The sequence below is a fragment of the Bombina bombina genome, chromosome 5 (assembly GCF_027579735.1).
Source record: "Bombina bombina isolate aBomBom1 chromosome 5, aBomBom1.pri, whole genome shotgun sequence".
Taxonomy (NCBI): Eukaryota; Metazoa; Chordata; class Amphibia; order Anura; family Bombinatoridae; genus Bombina; species Bombina bombina.
The window spans coordinates 81,829,785-81,848,173 of record NC_069503.1 but is presented as its reverse complement, the minus strand read 5'-3'; the positions used below and the strand labels follow the sequence as shown (position 1 = coordinate 81,848,173).

Sequence of the window (18,389 nt, the reverse complement as noted above, 5' to 3'; positions counted from 1 at the left end):
CCTCCGCTCCCGGAGCCCACCAATTAGCCAATAGGATTGAGCTTGCATTCTATTGGCTGATTGGAATAGCTAATAGAATGCGATCTCAATCATATTAGCTGATTGGATCAGCCAATAGGATGAAAGCTCAATCCTTTTGGCTGATTGCAACAGCCAATAGGATTTTTTCAACCTTAATTCCGATTGGCTGATAGAATTCTATCAGCCAATCGGAATCTAAGGGATGCCATCTTGGATGACGTCATTTAAAGGGAAACTTAATTGTTCAAGAAGACTTTGAAAGAAGAGGATGCTCTGCGCCGGATGTCTTGAAGATGGAGCCTCTCCGTGCCTGATGGATGAAGATAGAAGATGCCGTTTGGATGAAGACTTCTGCCGGCTTCGATGAGGACTTCTGCCGCTTCGTTGAGGATGGATGTCGGGTATTCAAGAACTGTAAGTGGATCTTCGGGGGTTAGTTAGTTTTTTTAAGGGTTTATTGGGTGGGTTTTAATTTTAGATTAGGGACTTTGGGCTGAAAAAGAGCTAAATGCCCTTTTAAAGGCAATGCCCATACAAATGCCCTTTTCAGGGCAATGGGTAGCTTAGGTTTTTTAGATAGAATTTTATTAGGGGGGTTGGTTGTGTGGGTTGTGGGTTTTACTGTTGGGGGGGGGTATTTGTATTTTTATTTACAGGTAAAAGAGCTGATTTCTTTGGGGCAATGCCCAGCAAAAGGCCCTTTTAAGGGCCATTGGTAGTTTATTGTAGGCTAGGGTTTTTTTATTTTGGGGGGGCTTTTTTATTTTCATAGGGCTTTTGGATTAGGTGTAATTAGTTTAAATATTTGATAAAAAAAAAATATTTTGTGTAACTTAGTGTTTATTTGTTTTTGTAACTTAGTTGTTAGTTTTTTGTAACTTTGTAATTTTTAATAGTAGATTTAAATTATATGAGTAGGGTTAGGTTTTTAACTATATAATATATTTAATTTAATTTGTAGTTTAATGTAATTTTAGTATAATAGTTAGGGTAGATTAATTAATAGTTTAATAAAGTTTAATGTAATTTTAGTATAATAGTTAGGGTAGGTTAATTAATAGTTTAATATAGTTTAATTTAATTCTACAGTTAAGTTTAAATTTATTATAAGATAGGGATGATGTAATTTTAATGTACAGTTAGCGGGTTGTTAGGTTTAGGGGTTAATAGGTTAATTTAGTTTATGGCGATGTGGGGGCTGGCGGTTTAGGGGTTTACAGGTTTAGTAAGTGGTAGTGATGTGGGAGGTATCTTTATTTCAAAAACAGGAAAGAAAAGCTTAGCAGCTGGCCCATTTTTTCAGCACCTGGATAGCGCTTGCTGATTGCTGGCTAAATAACAGAGTGCAAGATGTCAGTCACAAGCTAACAGTAATATTTAGTTACTTTTTGGGTTAGTAGACAGAGTAAAACAAATACAGCACCAGCTTAACTTTCTGACAGCGCCCAGAGTCCTTCTTGTTAGTTGTAGAGAATAGACCTAGGCACATTTGGTTGGGGTGTTTGTCTATGAGGTTTACACAAATAACAGAACCATGTGGGGTCTTACAAGCGGCTGCCTTCTTCTCGTCAGCTCCCACTACTGCTGTTTATACAAAGAGATTTCTGGTAAACTGATATACTTCTGTGTTACAGTCAGAAACACATCTGCAGACCATGGAGTGATATAACAAAACCATCTCCACTCCCGGTTATACTTAACGGGTTTCCTATTCTTTGTTTGCAGGTTTTCCATTGTGTGCGCTGGGAACGTTAGAGGTTAAGACTGAAAAAGAAGATCTAGACATTGATGATCGCGTGACAGCGATAAAGATTGAAAATGTTACAACCACTGTTGATGGTGAGACTCTTATCAGTGCCGTTAAAATGTGTTTTATATTAGAAGCTAAATAAATGTGATGCATAATACTTACAAGATCTTTTATTAGACTGCAAAAGCTACATAAAGGTTGCTGGTATACTGTATATATATATAAAACATATTCTGCTATGTAAAGAACATTGGAATGTGAAATATTTTCATGTTGGTTTACTGCACTTGAGAAAAGGCAATCAGTTTTGCACGTGAGTAGGGTGTTTTTTCCCCTCTATTGATTTCTATGGGGGAATACGTTAACGCGATCGCAATATCCTAACTTCAGTTTTGTGTGTGTGTTGGTTAGCGTGTATGACGGACCGCCTGGTACCCCGTCTGGGTACCTCCGCCAAAAGCTACCTTCTGCCCTCCAAACCCCTCCAGCTGATAGATAGCTGACACCAGCCTTTTACCTCAAACAAGAGATAGGACTCAAGTTCAGGTAAAACCAAAAGAATAACTGTTTATTACAAGGTTCACACACATTTTATACACTTCCAGGGACAATACCCCTTCATGAATAGACATTAATTAGATTAGCAGGTCAAACATTAGATCAAACAATAGAAATGTCTGCAAACTGTTGAAAAAGACATACGACCCCAACCCTGCACTTGGGCACGTAGACTACCTCTTATCAGTAATCAGATTAAGTTTATTGGAGTCTGCATGTTTGGGGACATGATTTACTTAATCAGATAAGCCAGCCGGTGGGGGTATACAGGTGACCAAAACCAGTTCCACAAGCCTGGCTATGGGTGGGGCAAACTTCTGCCCTGAACAAATGATGTCTCCATAGAAACCCGACACCCTGGGGTTCCTACTAGTCCTATTGCCGGGGCCAATGAGTCACTTGTGGTACAAAAAGCGTTTCTTTCCCGAGAACCGCTATCACAGTAAAAAGATACCTGAAAACAGTTCCAGGAGCCCGGCTGCCTAAAGTGTGCCTCAGCTGCTCCTGCAGAACCTATGTTCTGTGTAATGCCTGGCCGCATCTCCCCGATAGTCACTTCCGGCCAGTAACAAGGTTTCCAGTCTCGATGCCCTGACCCGGCAAATAGGGTAAAATCCCATGTCTTTTCTGTGGGCCATAAACAGTGGGCAGGAGGCTGGCCCACAGCCCCCTCCAAAAGCCCCAGTGATGGTAGGGTTCGCGTCAGCAAAATTTTTTACTTTCAACTTATAATAGGCGCGCTACCTGATGTGCTCAAAAAAGTTATTTCTAGCGGGTTTATCGCGATTTATAAATATCAATCTGCTTGTAATGTAACCTAAATGTCTTCCTCATCAAGTAATAGGCAATATCTATGATTACAGATCAGGGGAATACTTATTCCTTCTATGGTACAAAAAGCCAGACAGCTTATGCAGTCATCTTCTTTTCCTCACATCAGTCCATCTACTGAATAGAAGCAATAATGAGGCATAGTAATAGGCAAGCGATTCTGCCTGGAGAATGACGTCTCAACATAAAATGAGCCAGTATTAGACGACTCTGGTGAGAGATCTGATGACCTTGAATTGCAGTTATTAGGTGGAGCAGTTTGTCAGTTGGATTCCTCTCCCAGGAGTGTAATGCTGTAGATGGCGTCACCAGGTATAGGGGGCAAAGTAAATAATGAACGTACAGTATGTTACAAAGTTGTTTTACTGCATACGATTAAACTTTTTATTCCGTTATTATGCAAATGTAATTTATGGTCATTGGTTTTGCAATGGCATTTTAATGAGCTCTCGTTGTTGGGTAGGGTTGCCATGGTTAAGATGACCGTCTTATGAAAATATACCTACTTGTTTTGTTACTTACCAGTATTGGTATTGAGCCTCTTTTTAACAAGTTGCAGGTTCTTATAAATTGATACATTTGAAATAGTAAATTGTAACGCTCTTCAGGTTCTGCAAAAATCAGAGGAGATGGGTGGAGTAACTGTCCCAAATATTAAATTATAAGACACCGTCTTTTCCCACATTTCAGTATGGGGCATGACGGTCTTGTGGTTTCTGTCTATTACACTATAAAGGGGAGTAGTATTTGACCTAGTTTCTATTGCAGTTGTAAACTGGTGGTAATAAGTATCTCCATTACAGTGTGATGAGATTTTTTTCTTACCACCAGTTTACAACGGAAAGGAAAACTAGGCCTTTGTTGATGAACGCTGCTTGGAGAACCGAGGCAATATGTAGGTATTATGATGATGTGTATAGGTGTCACATACAATATAACTCCTAGGTGGTGGGGGAGTATGTTTGGAATCTTTTTAATGTCTCCATGAGAAGTTAAACTCTGGCATTAACATACTCTGACTAGTTAGTCTAAAACATTTAGGTACGGTGGTAATAGAATTGCCTTTTCTTACCGTTTCAGAAATTGTGCAACGGGAAAAGAAGAAATAAGTTTCATAGCTAATGCTATTAACACAATGATTACTGGAGACGTTAGAGTTGTTCCACATCATTTATGTCTATATTACTGTAGTGACATAAACCTGAAGAGTCCTCACTGCCTTCTAATCTATATTATTATTATTATTATACTTTATTTATAAAGCGCCAACATATTCCGCAGCGCTGTACATGGATACAATTCATTTTAATAAAACAATACAAGACTTGTTAGATACAGGACAAAATTTACAAACACATACAGTAGGGATTGAGGGCCCTATTCCCGTGGGAACTTACAATTTAGAAGGGTAGGAGGTTGAGAAACAGGAGGTGAGGACTGCAAGATTTTGAAAGATGTTAATACAGAGTTAGATGAGGAAAATGTTAGGTAAGTGAAATTAATTTATTATTGAGTTGGGTGGTAGGCTTCCCTGAACAGAAAAGTCTTCAGGGAGCATTTAAAGGTAGAAAGATTAGGGCAAAGCCTTACAGCACGAGGGAGAGTGTTCCAGAGGGTAGGTGCTGCACCACAGAAGTCCTGCAGTCTAGCATGAGAGGAGGTGATAGTTGCGGATGCAAGGAGCAGGTCATTGTTGGATTGTAGTGGACGAGCTGGAGTATACTTGTGTATTAGAGAGGATAGGTAGAGGGGAGCGGCGTTGGTGAGAGTTTTGTATGTAAGGGTGAGAATTTTGAATTTGATTCTTCTGTGAATGGGGAGCCAATGAAGGGACTTTCAGAGAGGTGCAGCAGATACAGATCGACGGGAAAGGTGGATCAGCCTGGCAGAGGCATTTAGGATGGATTGAAGGGGGGAGAGGCAGGAAAGAGGAAGGCCAGCGAGTAGGTTATTGCAGTAGTCAAGTCGGGAGATAACAGGGGAGTGGATTATTTGCTTTGTGGTGTCAGCGCTCAGAAAAGGGTGAATTTTGGAAATATTGCGTAGATGATTGCGGCAGGATGTAGAAAGCGATTGGATATGGGGGACGAAGGATAGGTTTGAGTCAAGTGTGACTCCAAGGCAGCGGACTTGGGGAGATGGTGATGCCATCAACAGGGATAGAGAAGTCAGAAGTCGGGGTAGAGCTTGAGGGGGGGATAAGAAGGATCTCAGTCTTGGACATGTTAATCTTTAGGTGGTGAGAGGCCATCCAGGAAGAAATACCAGATAAGCAGTCACTGACATGAGAGAGGACAGAGGGAGAGAGAGCAGGGGTGGAGAGGTAGATCTGGGTGTCATCAGCATAGAGGTGATATTTGAAGCCATAACTGTTGATAAGTTTACCCAGCGAAGAAGTATAGATGGAGAAGATAGAGGACCCAGAACAGATCCTTGAGGTACTCCAACAGACAGAGGCATAGGAGAGGAGTAGTCGCCGGCAAATGACACAGAAAAAGACCTGTGAGAAAGATAGGAGTGAATCCAGGAAAGAGCAGTGTCATAGAGGCCAAAAGAGCTAAGGGTCTGTAGGAGGAGGTGGTGGTCAACTGTGTCGAAGGCAACTGAGAGGTCAAGTAAGATGAGTATAGAGTAGTGGCCAATATTTTTAGCAAAGAGAAGATCGTTTGTGACCTTGGTAAGGTCAGTCTCAGTTGAGTGTTTTGGGCGTAATCCGGATTGCAGTGGGTCAAGCAAGGAGTTGGCGGACAGGAAGTGGGTTAGGCGATTGTAAACTAGTTTTTCAAGGAGTTTTGATGTTAGTGGAAGCAGTGATATGGGGAGGTAGCTTTCAGGAGAATTAGGGTCGAGGGAGGGTTTTTTGAGTATGGGAGTGACTTTTGCGTGTTTGAAAGAAGATGGGAATGAGCCGGTAGAGAGAGATAGGTTGAAGATGTGGGTAAGAGCAGGAGTGAGGGTGGAAGATAGGGAGGGTATTAGATGGGAAGGGATAGGGTCGAGTGGGCATGTAGTGAGGCGTGAGGAAGATAGTAAGGAAGAAACTTAATTCTCAGTGGTTGGATGGAAGATACAGAGGGTGGCAGAAGGAGTAATTGGGCCTGTTGTTGGAATATTGCAGGTTGGTGTTGGGATGTTGCTTCGGATAGTATGTGTTTTGTTTAAAAAGTAGTCTGCCAGGTCTTGAGAACTAAAGACAGGTGGGGGTGGTGGAGCAGGTGGGTAGAGGAGAGAGTTAAAGGTAGAGAAGAGTCATTTAGGGTTTGAGGAAAGAGTAGATATGTGAGAAGAGAAGTAAGTTTGCTTGGCTAAGTGAAGGGCGGAAGTGTATGAACGAAGAATAAACTTATAGTGTATGAAATCAGGTTCAGAGTGAGTTTTCCTCCAGACACGCTCAGCAGTACGGGAGCATTTTTGCAAATAGCGTGTTTGCTGAGCATGCCAGGGCTGTAACTGGTGGTGTGGTGTTTTGCGCAGCTGGGGAGGGGCAAGTGTGTCTAATGCAGAGGAGAGAGTTTTGTTATAGTGGGCTGTAGCGAGATCAGGGCAGGTTATAGTGGAGGTGTGAGGGAGGAGATTTTGAATGATTTTTGAAAGTTGGAGCGGATCCACAGCATGTGTATTTCTACAGGTGCGGGGGCGGGATGGAGAAGTGGGTTTAGCTGTTGCATTAATATTATAGGTTACCAGGTGATGGTCTGAAATGGGAAAAGGGCAACAGGTGGTGTCAGATATAGAGCAGAGGTAGGAAAATACCAGGTCGATGGAGTGTCCATCACGGTGAGTCGGGAATAGGGTGGATTGTGAGAGACCGAAGGAGGATGTGAGTGAGAGAAGTTTAGAGGCAGCAGGGGCAGATGGGTTGTCAATGGGAATGTTGGAGTCCCCAAGAATTAGGGTTGGTATATTTGAAGAGAGAAAGTGTGGAAGCCAGGCAGCGGAGTTGTCAAAGAATTGGAAGGTTGGTCCAGGAGGGCGATAGATGACTGCCACTTTGAGCGAGAGGGGGAGAACAGGCGAATACAGTGGACTTCAAAGGAGGAGAAGGAAAGAGATGGGATTGGAGGTAGGTATTGATATGTGCAGGAGGGGGAGAGCAGGATGCCAACCCCACCGCCACGTTTCTCACCTGCCCTAGGGGTATGGCTAAAGTGAAGACCACCGTGTGTGAGAGCAGCAATGGAAACAGTGTCAGAAGGAGATAGCCAGGTTTCTGTAATTGCTAAAAGGGTGAAAGCATTTGATATAAACAGGTCATGAATGGCTGTAAGTTTGTTGCAGACAGAGCGAGAGTTCCATAGTGCGCAGGTGAAAGGAGTGTATGCGTGTGGGATGCATTGGATGGAAATTAGGTTATGTGTGTTGCTATATGGAGTGCGTGATTGGGTAATGGCGGGAATGAGGGTGGGTCCAGGATTTGGAGAGATGTTGCCTGATGCTAATCAAGATGGAAAGTAAGAGTAGGTGAGAATGAGATTTATAGCAGAGGAGGCATTTCTGTGAGGTGGTGCAGTTTAGTGACATAGATTTTAAAATAGAAAGTAGTTCGTGAGAGCTAAGGTATGGTGAAGAAAGGAGAGAGGGGCCTATATAAACTGTGAGTGGAGAAGGGTAAGGTACGAGCATTTGAGCCTGCTTGTGGAATAGACATGAGACTGATAAAAGAAAAAGCAGTCCTGAAAACATAGCAGAATGTTAAGTGCAAAAGATTTTTTGAATAAAAATATATGTTGTGTATTTGCTTCTCCTTGTTACAGGTTTTCGTGTGGTCATAGTGGAGAATTTACAGGTGAAGGCGGAGCAAGAAGATCCGTATACGGAGGGGGAAACAAATACTTTTCCTGTTGATGGTGAGAATCTCGTGATTTTTTTTACTTTTTGCAAAAACTTTTAAATTATATTAAATATATTATTTACTTTTTATTAAATTAAATCAGATACTGAGCATTCTTACTGCTGAATAGTCACAGGACCAAAACGTGGTCACACTTCACCAGTAATCCAGAAGACCATGAAATTAAAGTAACATCAGTACGGTACTGGGTTGCCAAGTCCAGGGAAGTTCTAATATAATATTTATAATATTAGGTGTAGGGGCAGCTGGTCACTAATAAAATGACTGGGTTTGATGCATTTTTGGAATCTATTAAATTGATATATAAAAGTAAAAACTACAGTTTTATTATTTAGATAGAGCAGCAATTTTAAACAACTTCATAATCTACTACCATGATTTTTCATTTACTTTGTTCTCTTGCTATTCTTTGTTGAAGTGCATTCCTGGATTGGCTCATGAAAATGCATATTTTTTTGAGCAATGTTAATTCATAACTTTGTTACAAACATTGTTGCAATCCCTGCTACCAAATAACGCTTCTGACACATATATACACTATTGAGCCTACCTATATGTGCTCTTCAACAAATGATACCAAGAGAACAAAGTAATTGTGCTAATAGAAGTAAATTGGAAATTGTTTACAATTACATTGTACGTGCTGCCAGATTTTATAAAAATGTAATATCGACTTTCATGTCCCTTTAATGAAAAGGCAGATATTAAATCAGGGGCATTGCCCTCCCAAGCATATTGTATTTTACTATAAAAAGTGACCTATACTACAGGTTGGTATACTATGGTACAGCCTCCAGTCTGAAAATGGCCAGCAGTAATGACGGGTAATATGGTTGTACACTGCGGCAGTTATAGTATTGGTTCTTGTAAAGCGTTCTGTGTTTACTATTATTTTTAGAAGTTTATAACTATTGAATGGATTTACAAATGAGCTAAAATGTGGTTATTGATCAAACCAATGAACTCACATTACTTATAGGCAAAATGTTTTTTACTGCAACCTCCCATTAGCCAGACAATTATATATGATGTCATCCGTTCCTTGTTGACAGCACCAGGAAACGGAAATGTGAAGACAGACGAGGAAGAGAGGGATACTGAGGATCACGTTACCACCATAAATAACGTAAATAATGGGAATTTTGCATACACAGTTTATGGTGAGACTTTATAATGTGATGTGTGGGCTCTAATCGTGTTTTGGTAGCAGTTATTTTCACCTACATTTGTTAAACTGTTCTGTAATGCCACTATGATATATCTGTAGACATAAAAGTAGTGGTAAAAGCTCTTCACACTGCTCAAACCAAATCCACCAACTAGTTGCTCCTGGAGACCATGGGGTCAATTTATCAAGCTCCGTACGGAGCCTGTTGCCCCATAACCTGTCCGCTCTGAGGCGGCGGACAGAAATCAACACGATCGAATACGATTGGGTTGATTGACACCCCCTGCTAGCAGCCGATTGGCCGAGAATCTACAGGGGGCGGCATTGCACCAGCAGTTCACAAGAACTGCTAGCGCAATTGTTAAATGCCGACAGTGTATGCTGCCGGCATTTATCGATGTGCAGCGGACATGATACGCTACTTTGCACATTAATAAATTGTCCCCCCCATGTCTGGCTCTTCAGTCATCACCTTCATCTATTTACACCTCTCTGCTTTTCAACAAAAGATACCAAGAGAATGATAAAAAATGTGATAATAGAAGTAAATTGAAAAGATTATTAAATTTGCATTCTGTATGATAAAAGAAAAATTTGGCAAGTATTACAACTGTGCAAGTGCAGTTCTACCTCCAATCTGTACACTGAGCATAATTATGTAACACTAGTTGGTAAGCCTGCCCGGAGGGCAGTCTATGTGTTGTAAATACAAAAAATAAAAAATAGAACTACAGAAAAAATAAACAAATGATCAAAAATAAAAAACCTAATTCCTATGAAAATAAAGTCCCCCCAAAATAAAAACACCCCCTAATCTAATGCTAAACTACCAATAGCCCTTAAAAGGGCTTTTTGTAGGGCATTGCCCTAAGTTAAAGAGCTCTTTTGCAGTTACAAACAATTCTAAGTCCCCCCTTTACAGTAAAACCCACCACCCACCAAACCCCCCAAAATAAAAAGAAATAACACTAAAAAAAAACTAAACTACCCATTGCCCTGAAAAGTGCATTTGTATGGGCATTTAGCTCTTTTAAGAAGTGCCCATCCCTAATCTAAAAAAAAAAAAAGTCTATCCTAAGTTAGACCTAGGTCTAACCCCCAGGTTGGTACTCACGGTTGCTAAAGTCCGGGGGGGGGGGAAGGTCCTCTTCTAGGCGTTGAAGTCTTCTTCCAAGCAGCCAACATCTTCTTCCAAGAGGGGACCTCTTCTTTCTTCATCCAGGACAGCGGAACTGAAGACTGGCGACCGCGGAACTGAAGATCGGCGACCGCGGAGCCATGGAGCATGGAGGATCCTCTTCTTCCTATAGCTGCCGTACACTGAGTAGTGAATTGAAGGTATGCGATTAAAGATTAAAGATTTCTTCAAAATCCTATTGGCTGTTCAGCCAATAGGATGAGAGCTACTGAAATTCTATTGACTATTCAAATCAGACAATAGAATTTCAGTAGTTCTCATCCTATTGGCTGATATGATCAGCCAATAGGATTTCAGTAGCTCTCATCCTATTGGCTGATTTGAATTTGAAGAATCAAATCAGCCAATAGGAATTCAAGGGACCCCAACTTTAATCGCATATCTTGAATTCACTATTGAGTGTACGGCGGAGATCATATGAAGAGGATCCTCCACACTCCATGGCTCTGCGGCTGCCGGTCTTCAGTTCCAGGGTTGCCGGCCTTCAGTTCCAAGGTCGCCGGTCTTCAGTTCCAGGGTCGTCGGTCTTCAGCTCCAGGGTCACCAGTTCCAAGGTCGCCGGTCTTCAGTTCCAGCGTCGCCGGTCTTCAGCTCCAGTGTCGCCGGTCTTCAGCTCCGCGGTCATCAGTGTTCCACTCCGCGCCGGCTAATTCCTGGAAGAAGAAAGAAGGGGTCGCCGCTTGGAAGACTTCACTGCCTGGAACAGGACCTTCTCCGCTGGACTTCAGGAACCGTGAGTACCAACCTGGGGGTTCGACTTAGGTTTTTTTAATTTTTTTTTTGGGGGGGGTTGTTTTATTTAGATTAGGGATGGGCAATACTTAAAAAATGCCCTTTTAAGGGCCGCAAAAAATAAAAAATAGAACTACAGAAAAAATAAACAAATGATCAAAAATAAAAAAAATTAAACCTAATTCCTATAAAAATAAAGTCCCCCCCAAAATAAAAACCACCCCCTAATCTAATGCTAAACTACCAATAGCCCTTAAAAGGGCTTTTTGTAGGGCATTGCCCTAAGTTAAACAGCTCTTTTGCAGTTACAAACAATTCTAAGTCCCCCCCTTTACAGTAAAAACCCACCACCCACCAAACCCCCCAAAATAAAAAAAACTAACACTAAAAAAAAACTAAACTACCCATTGCCCTGAAAAGTGCATTTGTATGGGCATTTAGCTCTTTTAAGAAGTGCCCATCCCTAATCTAAAAAAAAAAGTCTATCCTAAGTTAGACCTAGGTCTAACCCCCAGGTTGGTACTCACGGTTGCTAAAGTCCGGGGGGGAAGGTCCTCTTCTAGGCGTTGAAGTCTTCTTCCAAGCAGCCGACATCTTCTTCCAAGCGGAGACCTCTTCTTTCTTCATCCAGGACAGCGGAACTGAAGACCAGCGACCGCGGAGCCATGGAGCATGGAGGATCCTCTTCTTCCAATAGCTGCCGTACACTGAATAGTGAATTCAAGGTATGCGATTAAAGATTAAAGATTTTTTCAAAATCCTATTGGCTGTTCAGGCAATAGGATGAGAGCTACTGAAATTCTATTGACTATTCAAATCAGACAATAGAATTTCAGTAGTTCTCATCCTATTGGCTGATATGATCAGCCAATAGGATTTCTGTAGCTCTCATACTATTGGCTGATTTGAATTTGAAGAAGGGACCCCAACTTTAATCGCGTACCTTGAATTCACTATTGAGTTACGGCGGAGATCATATGAAGAGGATCCTCCACGCTCCATGGCTCCGCGGCTGCCGGTCTTCAGTTCCAGGGTTGCCGGCCTTCAGTTCCAAGGTCGCCGGTCTTCAGTTCCAGGGTCGCCGGTCTTCAGCTCCAGGGTCGCCGGTCTTCAGCTCCGCGGTCATCGGTGTTCCACTCCGCGCCGGCTTGTTCCTGGAAGAAGAAATAAGGGGTCGCCGCTTGGAAGACTTCACCGCCTGGAACAGGACCTTCTCCGCTGGACTTCAGGAACCGTGAGTACCAACCTGGGGGTTAGACTTAGGTTTTTTTTAAAAAAAAATTTGGGGGGGGTTGTTTTATTTAGATTAGGGATGGGCAATTCTTAAAAAATGCCATTTTAAGGGCAGCAAAAGAGCTAAATACCCTTTTAAGGGCAATGCCCATACAAATGCTCTTTTCAGGGCAATGGGCAGTTTAGGTTTTTTAGTGTTAGGTTTATTTATTTGGGGGGCTTTGGTGGGTGGTGGGTTTTACTGTTAGGGGGGACTTAGAATTGTTTGTAACTGCAAAAGAGCTGTTTAACTTAGGGCAATGCCCTGCAAAAAGCCATTTTAAGGGCTATTGGTAGTTTAGCATTAGATTAGGGGTGTTTCTATTTTGGGGGGGCTTTTTTATTTTCATAGGGATTAGGTGTAATTTTTTTTATTTTTGATAATTTGTTTATTATTTTTTGTAATGTTAGACTTTTTTATTTTAATTGTAATTTTGTATTTTTAATTTAGTTAATTTGGTTTAATTTAGGGGGTGTTAGGTTAGGGGGCTTAGTAATTTAATTAGTTATTTGCATTGTGGGTTTTGGCGGTTTAAGGGGTTAATAGGGTAATTAGGTTTATTGCAATGTGGGGGTTTTGCGGTTTAGGGGTTAATATGGTAATTAGGTTTATTGCAATATGGGTTTTTTGCGGTTTAGGGGTTAATAGTGTAATTAGGTTTATTGCGATGTGGGTGGTTGACGGTTAAGGGAATAATATGTTAGGTTATTTGCGGATTAGGGGTTAATTATTTTATTATTTTGCGATGTGTGGGTTTGCGGTTTAGGTGTTAATACTTCGTGTGGGAGGTTAGGTTTTTATTTTGTTATACTTCGTGCGGGCTGTGTTTTTCTTTTTTTTTGTAATGCTCCGTTTGCCTTCGCTGCATCCCGGTGGATTCCGAAAATGCCAGGGTGGCACCGCCCTGCCATTTTCTGAATTATTTTGGCTGCCTCGCGCTGCCAACATTCCTTTGAGGATGCGTGCGCAACTGCCGACGGCGACGGACATTACAAACACAATTATAGTATAGATAAGGATAGATTTTATTTGAATTATTATTTTCTATTAATTTGCCCTACTCGCTCCCGCACTAGGTAAAGCTGTTGTGTGTTGTACCTAGAGCATGAGCACACTATATGTAGTTGAATGGCGCATTAGAGTTTGCTTTGATTCAATGGCGACTCTATGACGCACTAATTTTAAAAAATTCTATGGCGAAGATGATTACTTTGCTTATGTTGTAATTATAGTTTTAGCTACGAAATTAACTTTTTAAAACTAAAGGCTATCCTTTTACTCTGCACATAGTGAATTATGTAACATGGTGCATGTTTACTGTCCCGTATTTTATGTGTGACACATTTGACCAAAAATGTTTTTATCGGGGGGCGTGTCTGGGCAGCGGCCATGATAGGGCGCAATATCTATGGCTCTCAGTAAGATCTCTTTAATCCGCCGGTTATCGAACCTATTCTGCAACATCCACTACAGTTGGCCTCAGCTTTGATCAGATCATGAAATACTGATTTGAATGATACCACACTTGTAGAATTTATGACTACTGGGCCTAGATCCGGACCGTTGAGGCCTCTGGCAGCTGCCTATCCACGAGGATTCAACCCCCCCCCGTGCATCAGGTAATGCAGTCATACTTAGACTGCCTTCTATATCTATAAGGGGGAACCATCAACTGTCCTACGGTGCTATATTAGTGCATATACCTGACTTTTTGAGCACAAATGGAGGCTCTGACGAAATGGAAGGCGCGAGTGGACCGGCTTCTGCATGATCATTTTTGGGAGTTGGAGAGGGAGCTGAGTGAGGTGATCCTTAATGTGAGGCCTCAGAGTGGGTCCCAGCGGGTTTCCGCCGACAGTGATCGCAGCCTTGATCCCTATGTGGCTATGGGGGTAAGTTGGAGGGCTGCCCCCTTGGCTACGGCACAAATTTCAGTGAGCCCCAACCCTGACAAACGTATACTCACCCTTGAGTCATTATTGGAGGGTCCCGAGATCTCTGCAGACTCGTTCTACAAAAAGAAGCCCTCTACTCCCAGAACACAGTTCAGACCAGGTCTGGGAAACAATGCGGCAGCTACCACTAGTGAAACTGAGGAGCGTGTTCCTGCACGCAATACCTGTGAAAGAGATGGTTACATCGCAGGGAAACTGCACCGGGCTTTTCTTGCCCACGACTATCGATGGTGACCCTGAGAGTAATACAAGTGAAAAACGTGTCATATTAACTGTGTCCCCAACGGAATGGCAATGTAGAGGCAGATCAACAGTTCATTGATATTATGAGGACTTTCAGTCTGAGGCTTATTCAGTGACTTAATACAACAATTTTGAATGCCTTACATGTGGGGGGTTTTTTTTTTTGGTTTTTTTTTATACTAACCAGCTAAAACTCCTCTGTGTCTTATTTCCATGACTTAGTCCTCTTCCTAATTTAATTCTGTGAGGGCTTTCATGGTATTCTACCCTCAAGTATGGTTTTTAAATAATGCAACACCTATATTGTCTTAGATGGGTAGGAACTCTATTATTAGGGCTGACTAATACGTACAGCTCATTATAGTTGTAAGGTCACCTACCAACATTATCCCTGCATATTTAAGTCACTCCAAAGCAAGCAGAACCCTAAATTGGTATCCCAGAGGAATGGTTTACCCTCTACCACTGCAGTTTAGATCCCAGAAGGAGGCAGATATTTGTTTTTTCTGCCAAAGGACCTTATATGCAACATATATGTTGAGTGCAGTGTTTACTAACTGTTAAGTATTTATTCTGTTTATTATATTTGCCATACCCTACCATATGTTTTTACTTTTATTAGAAGCTGATGGTAACTACTCTGTACATATTATCAATGATGCGCTGTCGGCAGTCGAGATAGCGCATTTTAGAACTGGCCTATAGTCCATCACCATAACTAACTGAGACTAATTACTTACTAATCAGAATATATACCACATACAAATACCCAACACTTTAGCTCCCTAGACTTTAAGTCTGACAGTATAGACACATGTTAGAAGCATATTCTTACTTATCTCGGTAAGCTACAATCACTGAATCCTGGCCCTGCATTTACCGCTCTACATTATTACACCCTAGAGAGGTACTTTTGTTTAACACCTTCTATGCCTAACTAATCTACTGATGTTAGTCATGACGGTTCCCCCGTCAAAACACTTTATCAAAACACTTTATCTAAATCCGCTATCTAATTGAGAGACCAACCATGTTTATATATTCTGTAACTCCCCTTACTTTGGAATCACTTTTCTAGACCGGTCCAAGAGTGACCTTTGAGCATTTGGGGTATAATTACTAAAATATAAAATGAAGTTCCACCTTTACAAGTTCTGGGTTTTATATGTTCTTCATCAGTTTTACATTAGAGTCTTATATACCAGATATTGTCCATGCAATTTTTTCCTTTTTGAGCTCATTGTTCACTCATACAGGTGTAGTACACTTCAATAATGTGAGAATGATGCGTATAGTTACGATTCCTGAGACCTGCGGTAATTACTCACATATACGCCACCTGTGTTGTTTGTATGTACTCTAAATGGCGTATTATCACTACAAATGGACATATCTAGTCTGTTCTATTTCTTTATCACATTTACAAGTTCTATGTTTTATATTCGAGCCATATGTACAAGATACTGTCAATGCAACAAGTGTTCCTCTCTTTTGAGCCTATTGTTCACTCATATAGGTGTGGTTCATTGCAGCAATATGTAAACTATGTGTATAGCTATAACTTCTGAGATCTACGGTTATCACTTTCATGTATACCACCTGTGATGTTTGTGTGTTCTCTGAGTTGGTATTGTTATTGTAAATGGATGTATCTTACTTATTTGTTATATTTATTTGAAACCTCAATAAAAATAAAATTAATGTTTTTATCAATTAGATTGCGATTTCGATTGAAGAGAAGCGATCACAAACCATGCTGTTTGATCTTTGGGATCCTATTGCAGGTTGTGAAGAAAGCAGCGGTATTAATGCTTCTGTCTTCAGAATGGAAGGTGTATCTGTAGATGTGGAAGAGAGAGTGGGCAACACAGATTGGTGTGTTTGCGGCAATTGCCAAGCTATGCCAACCACCCATGAATCAATCTGCTGCCGTGACGTGGAGAATGTTTATTCTAAAATCCCTGACGGTTCATCCTGTATTTGTGAGGATCCATATGTGTCTATATCATTAACCAGTAGACAGTATTTAGTACAAGTTTACCGTCTTTTGGCAAGCTACAAGAAAATACCCAACAATCCAAATGAGAGGTATTTTTTTCTTTTTTTTAAATTGACTGTTGTGGATTAATAAAATTAAAAGGTCTTATTCATAACTATGTTACGTCATTTTTAATAATTTTTTTTATATTTTGGTTCATGAAAATGTACAATTAATTTGTGAATAATATGCTAATATAAAATACAAACAAGGCAAGGGTAAGCCAGAAAATTATCTGTTTATCATTTTTGTCATTCTACAGTTAAACAACTACAGTTCCTAAAAACACAAGATGATAAATGTCTCTTTTTTTAAGGTTCTTGTTCTCACAATATATTGTACTTTGTTATATGATGCTCATATTTTGTTTTCTATTTTCTTTTAAATAAAATAAAAAAGGGATTTACAGAAGATATCGTACAGATGTTTCATGGTGTTTGCTCATGGATACCTTGGACTAAGGCATAGAAAGACGATACCATCATGTGTGGTTTCAACTATAAGGAAATCATTTCCAGCACCAGATCGCATTTATGTTGGATCTTATGCAGCAGAAGAAGATGGACCTGCCATTAATATGTTACTTGATTAAATTTATAAAGCAGTTGTATTCCCTTTCAGTTTGAATAAATAAAAAAGAGAAATAGTACCGGTAATTAAAGTTCTATTTGTATTGTTCTTAGTTTGGGTTAAAGCCAACTTGTTAAGTTATATTGATTAATAAAAACATTCAGATTTATTAAAACATTTGTATTTATTTTTATGTTATTTCAAACATTACATTCTTATAAAGTAAAGATGAAATCAACTTCTGTAATTTCCATTTTCAATGAATAACAGAATTTAAACTTACCAATACATTTCTTACTTTTGGGAATATTGAGAGTCCATAGGTGTCCATAACATGTGGGATACTATACCCAAACTGAAAGTCCATATTAAGTATGGGTGGGACAAAATGATGACAGTTTCTATTTGCCAGACACTATGGCCTGAAGGACTTTCCTGCCAAAAGCAGCTTCAGAAGAAGCATAAATATCAAAATGGTAAACTTTAGAAAAGATATGGAGAGAAGACTAAGTTGCTGCAGTGCAAATCTGTTCCAAGGAGGAGTAATTTTTGAAGGCCAAATAGGCCTTACGAAAAGTCTGCTTTAGCCATGATGCTAAGACCACCGCTGTAGCCTTTGACACTTTCTGGGACCTGAAAAGTGGTCAAACAAAATAGAAATCTGTCTAAAATCTTTAGTAGTCTGAAGATAAAAATGTAAGGGTCTGACTACATCACAGTTGTGTAGTAGGGGTTCCTTAGAGTTAGAAGGAAGGAAGAACAATTTCCTAATTAATATTTTATGAAGACACTACCTTCAGGAGAAAATCATATTTAGTCCAGAGGGCCACTTTATCCTAATGGAAAAAAAGGGGTGGTCAAATAATTCAGAAACTCTTCTGGCAGAAGAAATGGCTATAATAAAGGGAACCTTCCATGACAATTTATACCAATGACGTTTTTTCATAGGACTTCCATAGCGCAGCCATTACGAGTTTTGCGTTGAGGCTAAAAAGCTTGTGTTGCAGCCTATACCGACAAGATCCATTTCGCCATATGAGAGCAGTAATTATGAGTTTTACGCAACAAAATTGTTACATAAAACTTATAACTAAAGTGTTACAAAGTACACTAACACCTATAAACTACATAGTAACCCCTAAACCGAGGCCCTCCTGCATCGCAAATACTATATTAGTTATTAACCCCTAATCTGCCGCT

At 40.5% G+C, this 18,389-nt stretch overlaps 1 protein-coding gene across 1 annotated transcript in view; it reads left to right on the top strand.

Annotated features, from left to right (window-relative positions):
• Positions 1-17,218, top strand: part of LOC128659218 (uncharacterized) — a 94,270-nt gene extending 77,052 nt beyond the window's left edge. The window contains exons 6-10 of the mRNA XM_053712896.1: positions 1,747-1,860; positions 7,915-8,007; positions 9,065-9,138; positions 16,299-16,669; positions 17,019-17,218. Coding sequence (XP_053568871.1) covers positions 1,747-1,860; positions 7,915-8,007; positions 9,065-9,138; positions 16,299-16,669; positions 17,019-17,211 — 845 coding nt within the window. The 3' untranslated portion in view covers positions 17,212-17,218. The remainder of the gene's footprint in view (positions 1-1,746; positions 1,861-7,914; positions 8,008-9,064; positions 9,139-16,298; positions 16,670-17,018) is intronic.
• Positions 17,219-18,389: the final 1,171 nt, after the last annotated feature.